General features: G+C 39.5%; 1 protein-coding gene across 1 annotated transcript in view; it reads left to right on the forward strand.

The window, feature by feature from the left end:
- Positions 1 to 21,680, forward strand: part of AGTPBP1 (ATP/GTP binding protein 1) — a 219,950-nt gene that overhangs the window by 18,500 nt on the left and 179,770 nt on the right. Inside the window, exon 2 of the mRNA XM_006875881.1 lies at positions 6,982 to 7,106. Within this exon, the coding sequence (XP_006875943.1) occupies positions 6,982 to 7,106 (125 nt within the window). The remainder of the gene's footprint in view (positions 1 to 6,981; positions 7,107 to 21,680) is intronic.

Consider the following 21,680-nt stretch of genomic DNA (forward strand, 5'->3'; position numbering starts at 1 on the left):
CCCCAGCTTGACAAAAGCTGAGTGTGTTCTTCCTTTTTGGTTTTCTGATTCCAGATCTTTGCACATTTTGTTGTAATATTTGGCTTTATTTTCTCAAGCTGATCTTTGAAATTTTCTGTTCAGCTCTTGTACCTCCTCTTATTTGGGTCAAAGAAAACAACCAATGTGAGGATGGTTAGGATTGGACACTGTTTCATTTTGGTATATATGGGTTACCATGTATTGGAACTGACTCAATTGCACGTAACAACATGAATGCCAATTTCTCTCAAATCTGAATTATAGGACTTTTGTGTATTTACTTAAAGAATGTATGAAAGTAAGTAAAAAAACAGTGCTATAAAATCATAGAAACCTTCATAAAACAAAAGTGTCAAAGTAATTGAACTTTTGTTTCTTGGCATATCTTCCATCTAGGTTTATATACACTTATGGAGGTGGTGTTTCTAGCTCTCTAATTCTCCCTTAAGTAACTCTGTGATTTTAGATTTATGCTACTTAAAAATGGAAATTTGAGCATCCTTGAGGGACTCAAAGTCATGTTCCTTTGAAATGTTTTTTGAGTTTGGGACCAAAAAGAATTCTGAAGGGGCATGATCAAAGATGTGTGGTGGATGGCGTAATGTTTCTCAAGGAAATTCTCATAGGGCAAGCCCCTCTTTGCTCAAAGAATGAGTAGGTGCATTGATGGGAATGAGAATTCTTGGCGCAACTTTCTTGGTCTTTGATTTTCCAACTCTTAAATTAGTGAAAAATTGAAAAATTTTCTTTTTTTAAAATCAGTTGGCTGAAAGAGCTGAACTTTCCATCAGTCTTTAATGCAGGATGAAAGCTAATCAAGATGATTAATGGCATAAATCATAACCAAGGATGGGTTTCCTATATAACTCAGAGAGCAAGGTCAATAAAAATAATAGTTTTCAAGAGAATCTGTTGGGCCAGTTAAACTCAAGCAGAGAGGTCAGCTCAGAAGATAAAGGTAACTATATTTTTGGGATTTAAAAAGGGGTCATCTGTCCTGAACCACTTCTAGAATCTTCTGAGGTGGGAAATTTCCACTTGAAAGGGCAAGCAGACAAGCCTGGAGCAGCTAGAAGTGCGGAAGATACAGGAAAAATACAAAACAGTATAGGCAGTCTGAGTGATTGCTACAAGAACAAGCAAGTTGCTTCCCCAGGAGACATCAAGGCAAGTGGTCTGGTCCCCTCAGAGCAAACCCTCTTCCAAGACTAAGACTCAATGGGAATATAAGCTCTGATTGGTGACCACGTTCGTCACCGATAAGGGGAAGTGAGGGAAAAACAGCAGTGAAGCTGCGAGCTAAGGCCTATACAATGTTCAGTAGATTCCTGTGAACCCAGGTGGAGACCTGGTCAGCCAGCAGTCTGGTAAGACCTGGGGCCTCTTAGGCCCAGAGTCAGTGACATAGCCACACAGGACTAGAGTGAAGAGTGAAGCATCCAGCTGATAAGAAGAGAAGGCATATGCATAAGAACACCCACACTTGCAGATAATACCCACTTGACCTGGCTTCAGTGACTGGATGATCAGAGCTCAATTAGAAGAAGAAAGAAGAGGAAAAAAAGAGTAATCTAATATAATTTGATGAACTTGACCTACACTTACAGATGCAGTAACTCAAAAGAGGGAACAAATCTTTAGAGCGAGGATCATTCCCATCCCTTCCATACACAGAGTAGACAGGGATGGGCAACTTGGACATTGGCTGCCCAAAATGGGGGAAGGCAAGAAGTGACTGGCTTATAAGCTTTCAAGAGGGAACCTAGATCCAGAGGGCGTGGAGGAAGGTAGAATCTCTACAGAGTAGTATCCAATCTGTCTGGGCGGGTATGATGAAAGGAGATGCGGATAGTTCTCCTGTGATACAATAGTGAATAATAGTTATCAGGATTGACTGTGAAGGTTGGACATGTGAAAGTGGAAGTTTTGTAGCAAAAGGAGGGGAATGATTGACTTCATAATCTAAGAGCGCGGAGAAGGGTACCCTTCCTTGAGAAGCAGTGACGCCAGAGATGGAGACAGAAATGATGACATGGAGAGATGGGGCGGCTGGGTCTTTAGACCCAGAGAGGGAGAAGGACTGTATGCTGACCACAGGGTGGCAGGCTTTGGTTGGTTTATGCATGGAGAGGATTGTAACCATGGCAATGAAACAATATATGGTAGGATGAATGTAAAGCTAATATTCTCCCATGTAACCTATCACATGATTCACAGTAAAACACTAAAAAATAAAATAGAATAAAAAGATTGGATAGATTTTTTGCATGGACACAGAGTGATCATTAGGGCTTATGAGAGGACTTCAAAAGTTCCTGGAAAAATGCCATTTGTTAATTCTATTTTTCCATGAACTTTTCATTTTTATTTTTAAATTTTCATTGTGAATTGAGTGAAGGTTTCATTGTGAATAGAGAGAAGGTTTACAGATCATCTGTTGTATATTCAACAGGTAATACACTTTGTTTCATTTCCGTGATTGCAGTTTCCTCCATGCAATAGCAGTTATCCCTCTTCCTTCCTGTGGTTCCTATTTCCATTCCACCTACCCTTGGATCCCTTCTCAGTTCCTTTTGATCCTTAATGCTTGACCATCCCATGATAAGTATACCTTGCCAGTGCTGTTATTCCCCTCTCTTTCCCCATCTACCCACGAGGGGAAAATCCTTTCCAGACTTGAAGGGCAGTTGAGGATCATAGTCTTGGGTTCCTCCAGTCTGTTTTTGATTTCTAAGTCTGGTCTTTTAAAAAATAATTTTGAGTTTTGTTTTGTATTTTCTGTTATCTATCTGGGGCCTTCTATTGTGATCCCTTTACGAGTAGTTGGTAGTGGTAGCTGGGTGCCATCAGTTCTGCTGGTCTCAGAGTCAATGGAAACTGATGCTCACATGCTGCTGTTGCATCTTCAATTCTCATCAGTCTTCTTTCTTCTGCACATGGAGAGACCAGTAGGTGCAGCTTAAATGACTGCTTATGAGCTTTTAAGATCCCAGACACTGGTCACCGAAGTAGCATGTAGAACATTGTCTTGTGGACTACATAATGCCAGTTGGCCATAGTGTTCCCTTAGACTATGGGACTATGGTCTTTAGACTTCAGGCCCAGCAACTCATTGCCCTAGATGTTTGATAATACCTAGGTAGGAAGTTTTCATCATTGTGTCTGCTGTATGCTCCATTACGTTCGTAGGTGTGCTTGCAGCAAAGGTAAATGCTCATGTACAAATAATCTCTATCAAACACTTACAGATTTGTGGGTATACTCCCACTCTTCCTCCCATACCTATTCAGTCTGTGCAAGTATCTACCTGCAGAACACTGTTGTTCCAGGGTTTTATAAACATTGCTATTGTTGTTTTTAAGTGCCATCAAGTTGGTTCTGACTCATAGCAACCCTATATAGGGTTTCTGAGGAGTGGCTGGTAAATTTGAACTGCCACCCTTGAGGTTCAAACTGAACTTGCAGTCCAGTGCATTAACCCGCAGCACTACACCAGGACTCTGCATATAACAATATTTACCTCTATGTCTTTTAGCCCTTGTAAACTTCCTTGTGTCTTCACCTGTTTTCATCACTTGCCACCGACCTCCCCCTTTCTTGTATATTACACTCTTATCACCCAAGTTGTTTAGAACTTTATTCTTCTTGGATCAGCTATCAACACTCATGGAAGCAGCAGTCAAGAAATCAAGCAATGTATTGCATTAGGCAAATCTGTCGTACAAGACCTTTTTAAATTGTTGAAGAGTAAAGATGTCAGCTTGAGGACTAAGGTGTGCCTGACCCAAGCCATGGTATTTTCAGTAACCTCATATGCATGTGAAAGCTGGACAGTGAATAAGGAAGACCGTAGAAGAATTGATGCTTTTGAGTTATGGTGTTGGAGGAGAATATTGAAAGTGCATGGGCTGCCAAAGGTACCAATTTGGAAGAAGTGCAGCCAGAGTGCTCCTTGGAGGCCAAGATGGCCAAACTTTGCCTCTTATACTTTGGACATATTGTCAGGAGGGACCAGTCTCTGGAGAAGAAGAGCATGTTTGGTAAGGTAGAGGGTCAGAGAAAAAAGAGGAAGACCCTCAACGAGATGGATTGGCCAAGTAGCAGCATGGATGGACTCAAGCATGGCAACAGTAGTGAGGTTGGCCCAGGATCGGGCAGTGTTTTGTTCTGTTGTGCATAAGGTCGCTATGGGTCGGTACTGACTCAATGGCAACTAACAACAACAAAAACATTAACAACATCACCCAAGGTAACATGTGTCTACACTGAAGCCAATGAATTAACTCTCCCTTCCCTCCCACCCCTGGTAACTATCAAATACTTTTAGCATGAAAACGTTTCTTTGAGTTTTAAAGTAGTGATCTTACACAATATTTGCCTTGTTGTGATTGACTAATTCCAATCATTACTTATGTGTGTGTATGTATTTATATATACACCTATTTTGTATATTTTTCTGGAAGAATATGTAGAAAGTTGGGCTTTTATAGACTTTAATAACCTTTTCAGATAATTAGGGATATTTTTGATATTTTACCAAAACTTGATGAAGTACAAAGTGGTAGGTTTGTTAAGGATTATTTGCAGTGTGGAATCTGAAGTCATAGTAGTGAGCTTTTTGTGCTATGGAACATTAAAATCATCCATGAGTCTATTTTGTTCTTTATCTGTGTCTGAAATTCTAATGTTATCTCTTGATTATTTGAAAATGTTGGTTCATTGAGTTATTCAGATCTTTAAAATAGATATATTTCATTCCATAGTATTAAAAATTACATTTTTAAATATCATCATTGATTGATTCAGGAAAGTCTTTAGGTAGTGGAAAGCTGTCAAAGTCATTTTGCTAGATGGAAGTTTTTCAGATTTCTAATTTTTTGCTGGAAAGTTCAAATTTTATCATTGGCAATAAGTATATCAATTTCCAGGAAATGATACAGTCTCTTTATTTACTATGAAAATACCCTAGTCTGAATAATCATGGTTTGTCTGTTATTCTTTCAAGTAAATGTGATGTTATATGAAAAATGTGGTTCTCATTCAGATTGCAATTCTAATAATTTTATACTTATTCTTCCTTAAGATAACCACATATTTCAGTATGCAGCAGAAGTGTTTTATCCATACTTGCCATGTAGTTACAAAACCTCTAATGTGTTTAAAGGTATGGGTTTGTATTGATACATAAAACTATACAAAACTGGTTAATATAGGTAAATAAAAAAATTGAGTTTTATATTTACTTTACAAAAGAAAGATAACCAGACACTATTTGTTTGTATATGGAGGATTATGGTATCACTTATAAAGAATTCATTTCAACAAATCAAGCCTCAAATCAGATTGTTGTCATTAAGTGCAATTAAGTCGGTTCTGACCCAAAGCAACCCTATGTAGGGTTTCTGAGAAGCGGCTGGTGAGCTTGAACCACCAATCTTGTGGTTCAAACAACTTTGCAGTCCAACACATTAATCCACAGTGCCACAGCAGACCTTTATATGAATCCTGGTGTGATCCTGTGGGTTAATGCGCTGGACTGCAAAGTCGGTTTTGAGCTACCAAGTTGCCGGTCCAAGCTCACCAGCTGCTCCTTGGAAACCCTACACAGGGTTGTTATGGGTCGGAACCAACTCCATGGCACTCAACAACAACAACAGCAACCAGTTAAATTTAGAATGTGGCACTCTCTAAAGGACAAACAACTAAAAGGAAGAAAAGATAGCGAGTAATAAGGAATGTACAAACTAAAAGACAAATGTAGCACGAGGGGCTTCAGAAAGTTTTTGGGAAAATTCCATTATTTTTAATTCCATTTTTCCACAGACTTTTTGAAGTCCCTTTGTGTTTTTAAGTATTCTTAGGAACATTTACAGAAGGAATGCTGTCTCTGAGATTTGATGCAAAATTAATCTGTGATGTGTGTGCTTGGAGTCTTGGTATGATGCTGTGGGATAAAACACTGGACTGCAAGGTCAGTTTAAACCACAAGGTTGGCGGTTCAAACTCACTGGCTGCTCCTCGGAAACCCTATACAGGGTCGCTGTGAGTCTGAACCGACTCGATGGCCCATAGCAACAACAACGTGTGTTCTTGTAGGTGGGTATGGTGAGAATCATGATTGTCCATGAATATTGATAATTGTTGCCTGGGTGGTGGGTACTTGATGGTTTATTATACTTTTAAAAAAGTTTTTGTTTATATTTGGAATTTTCCATAGTACAATATTAGTTTTTGCTCATTCAGATTTATGGTAACAGTGCTAAGGAACCATTTCTTCCCTGTAACATTGGAAGAGAAAGGAAAACATTAAAAAATTTAGACACATATATTAATTTTGTTTTTGAATTCAGAATTTTTAATTAAAAAATTATGAAGTATTTCCAAAAATAAAAAAAGAATGAGAATTGTATAAGCTGTGTACTAATCACTCAAGAAATGGAAAATTAGAAACACAGTGTGTGCTTTTGTCTAGTAACATTTTTCCTCTTGTACCTCGAGATAATTATTATTCTGAATTGATGTTTTTCATTCCCATGTATGTCTTTATAAATAAGGTTTTAGGGTATGTTGATGGTTTGTAAAATGAAAATTAGGGTATGAAGTAGGTCATTAACTGAGGATGGAATGGGGGAAAGTTATGGGGTGGTTAAGAGTTGTGAGAAGACCCGAGAAAACTGTAGAAAGTCTTGGAGAGCGGAAAGATGAATTTTCAAGATAATGTGGGATTGCTGGACAGGGTTAAATGCACATTTGTGATTTGTGGTTTTCTGAAGAGTAAAATGTGCTTGTCACTTAATAGAATTTTAACAACAAAAAGGCTATAAAACAGCATGGAAAGTTTGTCTGTATAAATGTTTAATGATTTTAGAAAGGTAGAGTTAATTTTTTTTTAAAGCTGGTTTTTATAGTGTTTATACTTACTGTGAAATGTGCCCTAATGTAAAGTATCATTCTTTTTAGCCTTAACAATAATTCTCGTATTGTGGGGCTCCTGGCTCAGCTAGAGAAGATCAATGCTGAATCTACAGAAGCAGATACTGCCAGATATGTTACAGCAAAAATTCTTCATCTGGCTCAAAGTCAAGGTATGTTCTAATCTTTCTCTTGTTTTGGAATGCTTTTAAAGTTTTGAAAAAGTATGAGGGGGCTTCAAAAAGGCCTTGGAAAAATGGATTGAAAAGATAAAAGGAAATTTTCCACAGTGTTTTTCGGTGTTCTGGTGTGGTGCTGTGGGTTAATGCGCCAGACTGCGAAGCCGTTTGAACTGCAAGGTCGGCAGTTCAAGCTCACCAGCTGTTCCTCGGAAACCCTACACAGGGTCACTATGGGTCTGAACTGACTCGATGGCACTTAGTAACAACAACAAGAAGCATATTCAAAATTTGATTAAAGGATGATTTTTTTGTAAAAATTGAACATTTTCTTATGGACATAAGTAGAAAACAATAACTTACTGAAAGAAATTGATGCACAAAGCATTTTCTAAAAAAAAAAATGATTATGATTTTATTTGTATAATTTCTCTCCGGTTTTCAAACAACTAGTACTTAAACAATTTTCAGTACCGTAGTTATTTTAGAATGTTGAAAACATGTCAAGTATCATAGAATATTGGTTATTAGTGTGTTCCCCACTTTGAAATTCAAGCTCTGCTACTAAGTGTCTGGGAGACCTTAGAGAAATTATTGAGTCTCTAGGAGTTAGCATCATCTGTGAAATAGCAATAACAACAGATTTCTTGGGATTGTCATGAGATTTAAATGAGATGACATCTAAAAATAGGAAAAGATTCAATAAATGCTATCATTTACTCAATAAATAAGGTATCTGTGAAGCCAGTAGTGTAGAGTTGGTAACAAAATCTTGATAGCATAAATTGATGAAGAAAAAGATTGATTTCTCACTTAAACATAAATGGGAAAATCCCAAATAAAACATTGTGAGTTAATTTAATTGTATGTTGAAAGATGGCTATCATTACGGAAGAATATATATTTAAGAAGAACTGCAAAATGATCTTCTGTCAGGAAATAACAGCATAATAATGTTTAAAAAAGTCAAATAAAATTCCTGTGACTATTTTAATAGATTCTGAAAAATATTTTGACATGATCAAATAAACCTGTGCTAGATTTCTTTATTTTAAGTAACGGTAAACCAATAGCCATAACATCATATTTCAGAGTGAAACATTAAAGACATTCGTGTTAAAATTAGTGTCTAAACAATACCAAATTTTAACTTTTTCTTATTTATTTATTTTTTTAATTCTGGAGGTTCAAGTCATTGAAGTAATGACTTAATAAGCGTAGTATTTTTATTACCTCAGTGTCTATTAACCCTTCTTGATGCTAGTAAACTAAATCAAACTTGTTGCTGTGGAATTGATTCCTTTTGATAGTGACCTTGTAGAGCAGAGAAAAACTGCTCTATAGGGTTTTCCAGGCATTAATCTTTATAGAAGCATACTGCCACATCTTTTTCCCATGGAGTAGCTGGTGGGTTTGAACCATTGATCTTTCAATGAACGACCTAACCCTTACCCCTGTGCCACCAGGGCTCCTTGTATGCTCCTAGACCCTTAATTTATTTTGATAACTTTTTTTTTTTATATAGTTGATATGTTTTGAGGTTAGTATTCAACATCCCAAAGGAGCTCTGGTAGCGTAGTGGTTACGAATCGGGCTGCGAACCTTAAGGTCAGCGGTTCAAAACTACCAGCCGCTCCGCGGGAGAAAGATGAGGCTTTCTACTCCCATAAGGATTTACACCCTCGGAAACCCTGTACAGGGTCGCTATGGGTCGGAACTGACTCGAAGGCACTTAACAACAACAACATTCAACATCCCAAAATACAGGAGAGGTCTGTAATATGTTTACTCCTCTCAAAATTTAACACACCTATATCTTTTAATTCAGAAAGGCACTATAGTGGTCTTTTAGAGAAATAGAACCAATAGAATAAATGTACATTGTACATTGAAAGATGGGTATCATTACTGAAGGATATGTATTTAAGGAGAACTTCAGAATGAGCTAGTATCTATATAAAAGGACAAGTCAAAAAAGTATTGCTAAAAAACATAGATCCCTTTATTTAACAGAAATTTCAAAATGTGCCTCTATTGTTTCTTGACACATCCTCCACCTAGATATGCACACTTCTGAAGGTGGTGTTTCCATCTCTTTTAACACTTCCCCAAAGACTTCTCTGCTTTTTGATTTATACCATGTTAGAACGGCAGTTTTGGCATTTGCTAGGGACCCAAATTGTGGTTTTTTTGTTTTTTCTTAAATGTTTTATTGTGAATTATGTGATAGTTTACATGGGAGAACATTAGTTTTACATTCATTCTATCGTATATCGTCTCATTGCCATGCTTACAATCCCCTCCATGCAATCCTTCCCCTGTGCCCCCCAGGTCTTCAGCACACAGTCGCTCTTCCTCTCTGGATCTAAAGTCTCCAGCTGCTCCATCGCTCCATGTCATCATCATCTCTGCCTCCATTTCAGGCATCACTGCTTCTCTGGGTAGGGTCCCGCTCTCTGCTCTTCTCCCTTGATGGTCCTAGGGACCTCCGCTCCTAGACTGAAAAGTCAATCACTCCCCTCCTTGCTATAAAACATCCACCTTTACATTTCCAACCCTCACAATCAGTCCTGATAACAATTATTCACTATTGTATCACAAGAGACCCGTCTGCATTTCATTGCATCAGCCCGCCTAGTCAGATTGAATACTACTCACGGGAGATTCCACCTTCCTCCAGGTGCTCTGGGTCTAGGTTCCCTCTTGAAAGCTTGTAAGCCAGTCACTTCTTGCCTTTGTAGCCCCCTACCCCCCATTTTGGGTAGCCAGTGTCCAAGTAGTCCATCCCTGTCCACTCTGTGTGTGGAGGGTGTGGGGATGATTCTTGCTGTAAGGACTTGTTCCCTCTTTTGAGCTACTGCTTCCACAGATGTAAGTCAAGTTCATCAAATTGTATGAGAATACTTTTTTTTTTTCCCCCCCTCTTCTTTTTACTTCTGGTTGAGCTCTGATCATCTAGTCACTGAAGCCAGGATAAGTGGATATTATCTGCAAGTGTGGGTGTTTTTATGCATATGCCCTCTCTTCTTATCAGCTGGACGCTTCGCTTTCCACTCTAGTCCTCTGTGGCTATGTTACTGACTCTGGGCCCAAGAGTCCCCAGGTGTTGCCACACTGCTGGCCAACCAAGTCTTCACCTGAGTTCACAGAAGTCTATTGAACGTTGTAGGGCTTAGCTCACCGCTTCATTGCTGTTTTTCCTCACTTCCCCTTATCGGTGTGGAGCGTGGTCACCAATCAGAGCGTGTATTCCCATTGAATCTTAGTCTTGGAAGGGGGTTTGCACTGAGGGGACCCGACCACTTGCCTTTATGTTTCCTGGGCAAGCATGTTGCTTGTTCTTGTAGTAACAGTCGGTCTACCTATGTTGTTTTATATTTTTCTTGTAGGTCTTTCTTTCAAGAAGTATCTTCTGTTCTTCTAGCCACTCCAGGCTGGTCTGCTTGTCCTTTCAAGTGGGAATTTTCCATCTCTGGAGATCTGGATGTGGTTCATGCTTCCATCTATAGTCCCATGTATTGCAGAGGCTCCGCAGGAAGCCTCCTTCACTGGGCACGTTGTAGCCCCATTTTAAGTATTCCAATCAGTTATAGGCAGAAGATGGACTTACAAGCTTTCTATGGTGATGCTTTTCGCTATTCCTTTCTCTCCCCCTCCAGTGTCTATTTTATAATATAATGCAAGGAAAACCAAGATTCAAAAGACAGCCAAGCATCTTAATATTATTCTACCCCAAATTGTGTTTCTTTGAAATGCTCTTTGAGTTTTGGAACAAGATGAAGTTTGAAGGGATGCCATCAGGGCTGGGCTGAAGGGTAAGGTTTCCCAACAAAATTCCTGTAGGACAGTCCTTACTATCCTTGAAGAATGAGCAGATGCGTAGTTGTTATGGAAAAAAAAAAAATTCTCATTGCAACTTTTCAGGCCTTTTCCTCACCAATTTATTCAGCTTTTAAAAACCTTCTTGCTAATAAGATCCCATGATCATGATTGCTCCTCTGGAACCCCAAAATGCAGTCACTACTTTCTGAGCTGACTTCTCTGCCTTGAATTTAACTGATTCAGCAGATTCCCTTAGAAGCTACTTTTTTTTTGGACCTTGTTCTTTGAAAGTACCCAGTGAAACAGACCAGTGGATTACTGAGAGAACTTGTCTGTAACCTCAGAACTTGTCTCATCACAGATACATGTTTAAGCACATTTTGTTTGGAATAAATCTGTACATATGTGAACTGGATGAACCCTAACAACAATAGTTTTGGACTTAGTCTCATATAGCGAAATTTATTTTGAGGAATTGGCTTATATGATTGTGGGAGTTGGCCAGTTCAAAATCTGTAGGTGGCAACAGGCTGAAAGTTTTGACAGTCTTGTGTCCCAAATTGATAGGTCAGACAGTGGCGAAGAATTCTGGCAAAATGTCCATTTATAATCTGGAGGTAGTATCTTCTCCCTTGAGAACCTTTCAGTTGTTAAGACCTTCAGCTGATTGAATGAGTCCCACCCACATTATGGAGGCTAATCTTCTTTACTTGAAGCCAGCTGGTTTAAAGGTTAGTCGCATATAAATACTTTATGGCAACATCTAGAGAACAGTGTTTGACCACATAACTAGACATTTACCAAGTTGATACACAAAATTAATGGTCACAATTGGATTTTAGCTTTTGAAATAATCGGTACATGTAAACTCATCTACAGGTACAAGGATGTCCATTGTGTCAGGACAAAATTTGATGTACTGTATTGTCATACCTCTCCCTCCCTGCCTCCCCCAATAGCAAAAAACAAATTCCCCAAACCCTCCCATATGTGTGTGCTTCTTTCATTGCAGCTTGGAAACCCCTCCCTCAGCATCAGTACTAAAAATATTCCTAACCCATACCACTGCTGGAGGCTGCCCTGTCTTCATACCACTAGTGGATAACCCCTAAGTAGTTCTGTAATAGAGTCACGCAATGTATAGTTCCATATGTTTTTGTTGTTGAGTGCTGTTGAGTCGGTTCCAACTCAAAGCCCTGTATAGGGCTTCTGAAGAGCAGCTGATCCTCCAGCACCACACCTAGAGTCCATAGAACGACAGGTTGTTGTTGTTGATTGGTGCCATCTAGTTGGTACTGACTCATAGCGACCCTATGCACAACAGAACGAAGTAGGACAGGTAGTTCATGATTTATGATGGAATCCTGCCCCAATGATTTCATTGTAAGTTGGTTCTGACATAAGTCAAATGCCTCATGCTTTTAGTTTTCATTATTATTGCCCCTCTTTTTAAAAAATCTGTAGTTTTATAGATCAGATCTTTATTTGCTCTTGAGGGTGACATGAGAATGTTAACATAAATAAATTATGAGCTGCAACACCCTATATAGTACATATCAGTAATTGTAAGATGTATGTGAGTGAGCAAAAAGTTATTTGCACTCTGGTTATATTAAAACGTCCATCTACATCCACGGCTGATGACAACATTGAACATGGACGTGAAGTGATTCTGTCCAGTAGATGAGTGGCAGTGGATTATGTGGCAGATTATTTGCAAAGCAGCATGGCTCTGCCTGTGAAATAATCTATAAAAGACTTGGGTTTCAAAAAGTTTGTGTGAAATGGGTACCAAAACAACTTGCAAAAGAGCATAAAACACAAGTGTTTGGACATCTGCAAACAAAATTGGGATGGAATATGAAAGTTTCTTTAAAAAAAAGTTGTTACTGGTGACGAGACATGGATTCATCACTACGAGCATGAGAGTAAATTGCAGAGTATAGAATGGAAATATCCTCAATCTCCAACCAAGTTCAAAAGTCAACCATCAGCTGGAAGACTGATGCTTACAGTTTTCTGGAATTCTCAAGTATCAACAGTGCTCCTTACAGTGAGATGCTCACTGAAGAGCTGAAGCCTAAATTGGGATTAGACTCCTAGGACTGTTATCCCCAAGGCATTGTGATCTTGCATGACAATGCATGTCTCCACCCTTCTAACCACATTCTTTTTTTAAAATTATCAAGGATTTTATTTTACTTGAATCCACAATCAAAGCCCATGGAAGCAGCAGTCAAGAAATAAAACCACATATTATTGCATTGAGTAAATGTGCTTCAAAAGAGTTCTTTAAAGTGCTAAAAAACAATGAATTCACTCTGAGGATTAAGGTGTGCCTGACACATGTCACTGTGTTAAAGTTTTCTTTTTAACTTATTATGATTTGAATGAAAGTTTACAGAACAAATTGTTTCCCCATTCAAATATTCATACTTACTTTGTTTCATGACACTGATTACAGTCAGTGTAACCACACTCTTCCCATTTCCTTTCTGTATTTACCATTTCCGTGTATTATCTTTGGATTGATAGAAGGCTATCCATCCCTGCCTTCTAAGCTTCATCTTTGAGCAAATGCTGCACTTTTAATCTCATGTGGTTAATTGTTCTAAGGCCTGCATTACTCCCTGGTGTTACTGTTCAGCTGTCCATTGTATTGGCTGAGTTGAGCCATGGGGGTGAGTTCAGTACAGGTCTGAATACTGACAAAAGTTCCAGGGGTTCCAACAGTCTGTGAGACCAATAAGCCTGGTTTATTTTTTTATTTTTTATGATTTTAAGTTTGGATACACATTTTCCTCCAACTCTATATTCAGGACCCTCTATTGTGCTCTATCGTGATTGCTCTCAGAGCAGTCAGCAATGGTAGCCATCTAATTCTTCTGGTCTACTAGTTAGGGTTGAATTAACATTCTTATTGCTGGATGCCCAAACTGTTGTGTCCAGATCAGATCAGCTGCAGATAAAAGCAGAGCTTTTTTTTAAATTGTGAATCATGTGATATTTTACATGCAAGAGCATTAGCTTTACATTCATCCTATCCTATTTCATTTCATTGCAATGATTACAGTCCCCTCCATACATCATCAAACAACCAAAGGGTACATCCCACAAGCCTGATCTGGGCTGACAACACACAGCCCCTCTCCCTTCCTGAGTCCAGAGTCCCCAGCTGTTCCATCTCTCCATGTCATTGTCTCTGGCATCACTGCTTCTCTGGGTAGGGTCCCGCACTCCTCTCTTCTCCCTTGATGGTCTGAGACCTCTGTTCCTGGACTGCAAAATCAACCACTCTCCTCCTTTTGTTACAAAAAATCTGCTTTACATTTCCAACCCTCACAGTCAGTCCTGATAGCAATTACTCACTACTGTACCAAAAGAGTCCTATCCCCATCTCCTTTTATCAACCCCGTCCGACAGGTTGGAAACTACTCAGTGGAGATTCTACCTTCCCCCGTACCCTCTGGAACTAGACTCCCTCTTGAAAGCTTGTAAATCAGTCACTTCTTGCCTTTGTAGGCCCTCCCCGCCCATTTTGGGTAGCAAATGTCTAAGTTGCCCATCCCTGTCAACTCTGTATAGAGGGGGTGGGAATGATCGTCACAGTAAAGATTTGTTCCCTCTTTTGAGCTACTACAACCACAAGCATGGGTCAAGTTCATCAAATTGTAGCAGATTACTCTTTTATTCCTCTTCTAGTCGAGTTCTGATCATCCAGCCATTGAAGCCAGGTCAAGTAATATCTGCAACTCTGGGTGTTCTTGTGCATCTCCCCTCATTTTATATCAGCTGGATGCTTCACTCTCCACTCTAGTCCTCTGTGGCCATGTTCCTGTCTAGGCCCAGGAGCCCTCAGGTCATGCCATACTGATGGCCAACCAGGTCTCAACCTGGGTTTACAGGAGTTTATTGAACATGGTCAGACTTAGCTTACAATTTCATTGCTGTTTTTCCCCCACTTCTCCTTACTGGTGACCATATGGTCACCAGTCAGACCACATGCTTGCTAGTGTATTCTCCTTGAGTCTTAGTCTTGGAAGGGGGTTTTCCCTGAGGAGACCCGACCACTTGCCTTGATGGCTCCCTGGCAAACAACTTGCCTGTTGCTGAAGTATTCCGTTGTACTGCCATTATTGTTTTTTATTTTTTCTGCTGGGTATTTCTTCCAAGTAGCATCTTCTGTTCTTACTGCCCCAGGCTAGTCTGCTTATTGTTTCAAGTGGAAATTTCCCACCTCAGAAGATTCTGGATGGGGATCAGGATTCCACCTATGGTCTTATGCAATGCAAAGGCTCCATAGGAAGCCTCCTTCACTAGGCAAGTTCTAGCCCAATTTTAGGTATTCCAGTTATAGGCTGAAGATGGACGTATAAGATTTCTATGGTGATGTTTCTGGCTTTTCCTTTCTCTCCCCCTCAAATGTCTATTTTACAATGGCAGGCAAGGGAAACCAAGATTCGAAAGACAGCCAAGCATCTTAACATTGTTTTCCCTCTATTACCCAAACCATGCCTCAATCCCTGTATCCCGAGCCCTGTTGTTCCAAGGTTATGCATACATCATTATTTACCTCTGTCCCACTTAGCCCATACAAACATGCCTAACTGTTCTCTCATCCGCCTTGCTCTTCCATTTCCCTCCCCCTTCTTGTGTATTGCCCCCCTCCTCAGAGCACAAGCTATCCTGTGTCTGTTACCTACCCTGTGCTCCACCTTCCCCTCCCTCCCCTCACCCCCCCCCCACATCCCAGTAACCCGCAAAGAAATGAGAGATTCCCCCCCCCCTTTTTGTGTAGATTCTTTTTCTTAATCTTTTATAATAATGGTCCTGTGCCGTATGTCTCCTTTTGTGACTGACTAATTTCACTCAACATAGTGTCCTCAAGGTTGATCCATGTTATACGATGGCTTGTAGCTTCCTTGTTTGTTATTTTTCAAGGTAGCATAATATTGCATGTGTGTATGTTACCACAGTTTGTTTATTCATTCTTCAGTTGATGGTCACTTAAGCTGTCTCCATCTTTTTACTATTGTAAATAGTGCTGCTATGAACATTGATTGGTATGCATGGATCTACTCGTGTTACAGCTCGTATTTCTTATTGGTAGATACCAAGTAGCGGAATTGCTGGATCATAAGGTATTTCTATTTCCAACCTTCTGAGAAAGAGCTATATTGCGTTCCAGAGAGTTTGGACCATTTTGCCATCCCACCAGCAATGCAGGAGTGTCCCAGTCTCTCTGCATCCTCACCAGCATTTATTGTCCTCTACTTTTTTCATCTTTGCTGTTATTGTTGGTATGAGATGATATCTCATTGTTGTTTTGATTTGCATCTCTCTAATGGTTAGTGATTGTGAACATTTCTTCATATGTTTGTTGGCTGCCCAGATCTCCTCCTTGATGAAATGTCTATTCATGTCCTGTGCCCATTTTTAAATTGTAACCACACTCTTGGCACTGCAAAAACTTCTTTTTGAGGTGTTAAAGCATCCTCCCTACAGTCCTGATCTTACTCCATTGGACATTCACCTGTGTGGTCCCCAGAAAGCAACCCTTCAAGGATGAAGATTCACCTCTGATGAAGAAGTGAGAATAGTGGTACAATATGGCTTGCATCTCAGTCTAAAACATTTTTTAATAAGGGAATACAAAAGCTTTTGACAAATGGACAAAGTATATTGAAAAGCAATGAGATCCTGTCAAAAAATGATGTATTTGTCTTTTCTAGAAGTTGATTAAATACAGCCAGGGTGCAGATAATTTTGGACTCATCTGTGTTTCAAAAAAATAATGAAAAAAGATAATTGTAATGGTGCTTTGTAGTAATTGGAATATGCTGGAGACTACTGTGCATAAGGTTGCTATGAGTCTGTACCGGCTTGATGGCACCTAACAACAACAACTGTACGAGATGCAGGAGAAAGATGAGGTTTTCTGTTCCCTGGAAGATTGACATCCTCAGAAACCCTATTATAGGGTAGTTGTGAGTTGGAACTGACTTGATGGCACTTACAACAGCACTACCTGTACAAGTTTGTTGTGTTGTTAAGTGCCATCCAGTGGATTCCAACCCTTAGCGACCCATATAGGTTCTCTTGAGGAGCAGCTGGTGAGCCTGAACCACTGACTTTGCTGTTCAAAGAACTTTGCAGTCTGGTACACTAACCCACATTGTCTGGTCATTATTTATAGGAAAAGCCAATTGACTATCCCTTTGGTAGAAAAAGATAAGGAATTTACAATTCAGAGAAGAAATGCAAATGACAATAAGCATATGAAAAGATTCTTCATCTCTTCAAAACTCAGCAAATGAAAACCAAGATATTTTCACTGAGAGTTGAGAGAATGACAGCATCCTGAGCTGCTGAGGACAAGGGAAAAAGAATATTCCCATACTATTAGCTGTTATTAAGTGCCCTTGAATGGGTTCCTACTTATAGTGACCCTGTATAGGGTTTCTGAGGAGCAGCTGGTGAGCTTGTGATTAGCAGTCCTACAGTGTCACACTGGACACCATACATTTGATAGCACATAATTTATTACACACTTTGGAGGAAATGGTATGGTAATGTGAAAATTAAAAATTCATGTGCTATTTGAAAGCATTTCTGCTTTCAGTAATCTGTTTGAAATACGTAACATTTGTATCTGAAAGAATGTCTGGCAGTGTATATCCAAGCACTGTTTATAGTATCAAAAATGAGGGAACAACTTTACTATGCATGACTGAGAAAATGTTTGAATATATTTTATATATTCAAACTGTGAAATTTTATAGCCAAATTGTATAGTTATCATAAATAATATTGGAAATAAAATAATGCGTTGTGTTTTTTGATTATTTTAAATAACTGCAAAGACATTTGACTGTGTGCATCATAACAAACTATGGATAATAATATTGTGAAAAATGGGTATTTTAGGACACTTCATTGTGCTCAAGTAGAATCTGTACACACATCAAGAGGCAGTTTTAGAACAGAACATGGGAATACTGAAAGGTTTGAAATCAGAAAAGGTGTGGGTCAGAGTTGAATCCTTTCACCATACTTATTGGATCTGTATGCTGAGCAAATAATCTGAGAAATTGGATTATATGAAGAAGAGCCTAGCATCAGGATTGGAGTCATTAAAAACCTTCCATATGCAGCTAACAAGACCTTGTTTGCTGTATTCGAAGAGGACTTGAAATACTTATGGATGAAGATCAAAGAATACAGCTTTCAATATGGAATTCATCTCAATATAAAGAAAAAAAAATCCTCACAACCGAACCAGTGAATAACATTGAGATAAATGGAGAAAAGATTGATATTGTCAAAGATTTCAATTTGCTTGGATCCACAATCAATATTCACAGAAGCAGCAGCCAAGAAATCAAAGGACATATTGCATTAGGCAAATCTGCTGCAAAAGACCTCTGTTTAAATTTGTGAGAAACCTTGTCGATACCCCATACTGCTTCGATTCTACTTAGTAACTGGCGAGTTGGTATAAACCCCCAACTAGGACCTTACCCTGATGGGTCTTAGCTGGGAGTACTGGTGTGGACTGCCTTATCCACTGATGAGTTGTCACGAGAGTTTCCCGATGACAAACACAAGAAATCCCATCTGTACTAATTTTAGCGAGAATGAAGCTTTATTAGTTAATTTTGTGAAGTCTGGTCCCAAACCCAGAAGACAAGATGGGCAGGTGCTCTGTGTAGCCGTTTTACAAGTATTTTTATTCCCTAGCTTGATAGTCCCTCCGGCAGTTCCTCATTGGCTGAGTACTATGGGGAGAACAGTTTTCCCGGATGCTGCTTATTTCCTTTTGATGGTTGCGGTCTTATTTTAAAGTTTCTACTTCTTGAACAGGTTCTCTTCCCCCTCCCCCCATTCATCCTGCTGACACATACCCTAGGTGCATGGGTTCTTGTGTTACTGTATCAGCTAACAGTTTGTGCCTTGGTCAATTATTAACTTCTTGGATCTTTGTTTCTTTATTCCTGAAGATGGACCAGTTTGGTATTTCTTTCTCACAGATTGGTTAAGAGCCAAGATGTCAATTTGAGGACTAAGGTGCACCTGACCCAAGCCATAGTATTTTCTGTATCCTCATATGCATGTAAAGGTTGGACGATAAGTAAAAAACGACCATAGAAGAATCACATGAATTTGAATTATGGTGTTGGACAAGAATATAGAAAGTATTACGGACTGCCAGAAGAACAAACAAATCTGTCGTAGAAAAAGTGCAGCCAGAGTGCTCCTTAGAAGCAAGGATGGTGTGATTTGATGTCATTTCCTTTAGACATGTTATCAGAAGGGACCTGTTCTGGAGAAGGACATCATACTTGGTAGAGGGTCAGTGAAAGAGAAGAAGAGTCCCAGTGAGATGGACTGACAGTGGCAGCAGCATTGGCCTCAAACATACCAATTATGAAGATGGCACAGGATTGGGCAGCGTTTCGTTGTTGTGCAGAGAGATGCTATGACTTGGAACCGACTTGATAGCACCTAGCAACTGTTTTATTATAAATAATAAAATGGAAACCAATGAATTGGCCATGAGGTCTACATTTATGTATTAAGTGAAAAGCAAATTTCTTTGGTTTGTGTTTGTTGTTAAAGTGTCTTCCAGTTGGTTCTGATTCCTAGCGACGTTGTGTAGGGTTTCTGAGGTTGTGAATCTTTATGGGAACAGAAAGTCCATTTTTTTCCTTGGAGCAGCTGGTGGTTTTCAGTTGCTGACCTTATATTTATCAACCCCACACATAACCCACTATGCCACTAGTGATCCATTTGGTTCATATACCTTTGTATATGAAGCCCATTTTTGTATAGAATACAGAGTAAGCCATTATATCTGTATGTACAAAATGTTTGTATGTTGTTAGCTGCTGCCAGTGGTCCCTAACGCATGACAACTCCAGGTATTACAAAGAAGGGCTGCTCCATGGTGATTTCTCGGTTGTTAGCTGGTGTGGCACTGTGGGATAATGCACTGAACCACAAGGTTGGTTTTAACTACAAGGTTAGCAGTTCAAATTCACCAGCTGCTCCTTGGAAACCCTATACAGGGTTGCTACTAGTCGGAACTGACTTAATTTCAAAAGCAACATTGATACAGAAGTTGATTGCGAGGCCTTTTCCTGCATGGAGCTCTGGGTTGGTTTGAATCACCCACCTTTCTATTAGCAGCTGATCACAAACCATTAATATGAGTATAATGTTCGTATAAACAGGTTTTAAAAGCAGAAAAATCAAAATTGTTAGCAGTAGTTGTATCAATGGAATAAAAGTGGAGAGGAATGAGGTAAACTCCTAATTTTACTTTAGATATTTTTGTACTGTTACTGCAGCAAGAATGACTGCAACAAGCCTCTGCTTACATGTCTAAATGAATATAAAAAGCCCTGCTACACACCGTTGAAACATACAAATTCCCATGGTTTTCCTCTTGGATATATTACATTTTCTAATATTGTACTACTTATTTGAAATATGCATGATACTTTTTGTAGTTTACTCTTAAGTTTTCCTTAGAAACATTTTGAAATTTTCTATTTCATGTGAATTTCTAATTTGTTGGCATATAAATATTGATAATACTGTCTTATGATCCTTTCAATTTCTGTAGGGTAAGAAGTGATAATCTCCCCCTCTTTCATTCCTGTTTGGTTATTTGTTTGCCTCACCCCCACCCCCACCCCCACCCCCATCTCTCTTTTGTCTATCTAACTGAGGGGTTTTCAACCAGGGGTGATTTTGCCCTTGTCTTTCCCTTACAGTTATCTGGCAATGTTTAGAGGCTTTCTTCGATTGTCAAAAGCGAGGAGAGTTTGCTACTGGCATCTACAATGCATAGAAACAGCCTCCCACAAGAATGAATTATTCAGCCCAAACTTATCCTTAAATCTCTTTGTCAGTCATGGATGTGTGGTCAGCTTGGACTCTCTGTGGTCTTTCCTGTGTGTACAGTCAGCCTTAGCACCAGCCTCAGATGTGTAGAGCTTATCTAGCCCCTCTGTGTTTATCTCTTTTCTAGGATTTCTCTATTGAATTATTGCCTTCCTGGTGTGTCCCAATAAGGACCACTGTCTTGGTGGCCTTGCCTGTCCACTTATTGCTCTCCTTTTTTTAATGTTTTTTTTTTGTGAATTATGTGATAGTTTACATGGGAGAACATTAGCTGTATATTCATCCTGTCGTATTATCGTTACATTGCCATGGTTACAGTCCCCTCCATGCATCATCAATCAACCAAAGGGTACACCCTGCACGCCTGTACCCTGGTCATCAGCACACAGCCCATATCCCTCTCTGGGTCTAGAGTTCCTAGCCTCTCCATCTCTCCATGTCATCGCCTCTGCCTCCATCTCTGGAGTTACTGTTTCTCTGGGTAGGGTCCAGCACTCTGCTCTTCTCCCTTGATATAGTCCGGGACCTCCGCTCCCGGACTTCCCTCTTTTTGCTACAAAACGTCTACCTTTACATTTCCAACCCTCACATTCAGTCCTCATAGTAATTATTCACTATTGTACCATATGAGTGCCATCAACATCTCCTTTCATCAGTCTCGCCCAGACAGATTGGATACTACTCAGTGTAGATTCTACCTTCCTCCGTGCCCTCTGGATCTAGGCTCCCTCTTGAAAGCTTGTAAGCCAGTCAGTTCTTGCCATTTTGGGTAGCCAATTTGGGTAGCCAATGTCCAAGTTGCCCATCCCTGTCTACTCTGTATGTCTACTGTGTATG

This window comes from Chrysochloris asiatica, unplaced genomic scaffold, assembly GCF_000296735.1.
Source record: "Chrysochloris asiatica unplaced genomic scaffold, ChrAsi1.0 scaffold00344, whole genome shotgun sequence".
Taxonomy (NCBI): domain Eukaryota; kingdom Metazoa; phylum Chordata; class Mammalia; order Afrosoricida; family Chrysochloridae; genus Chrysochloris; species Chrysochloris asiatica.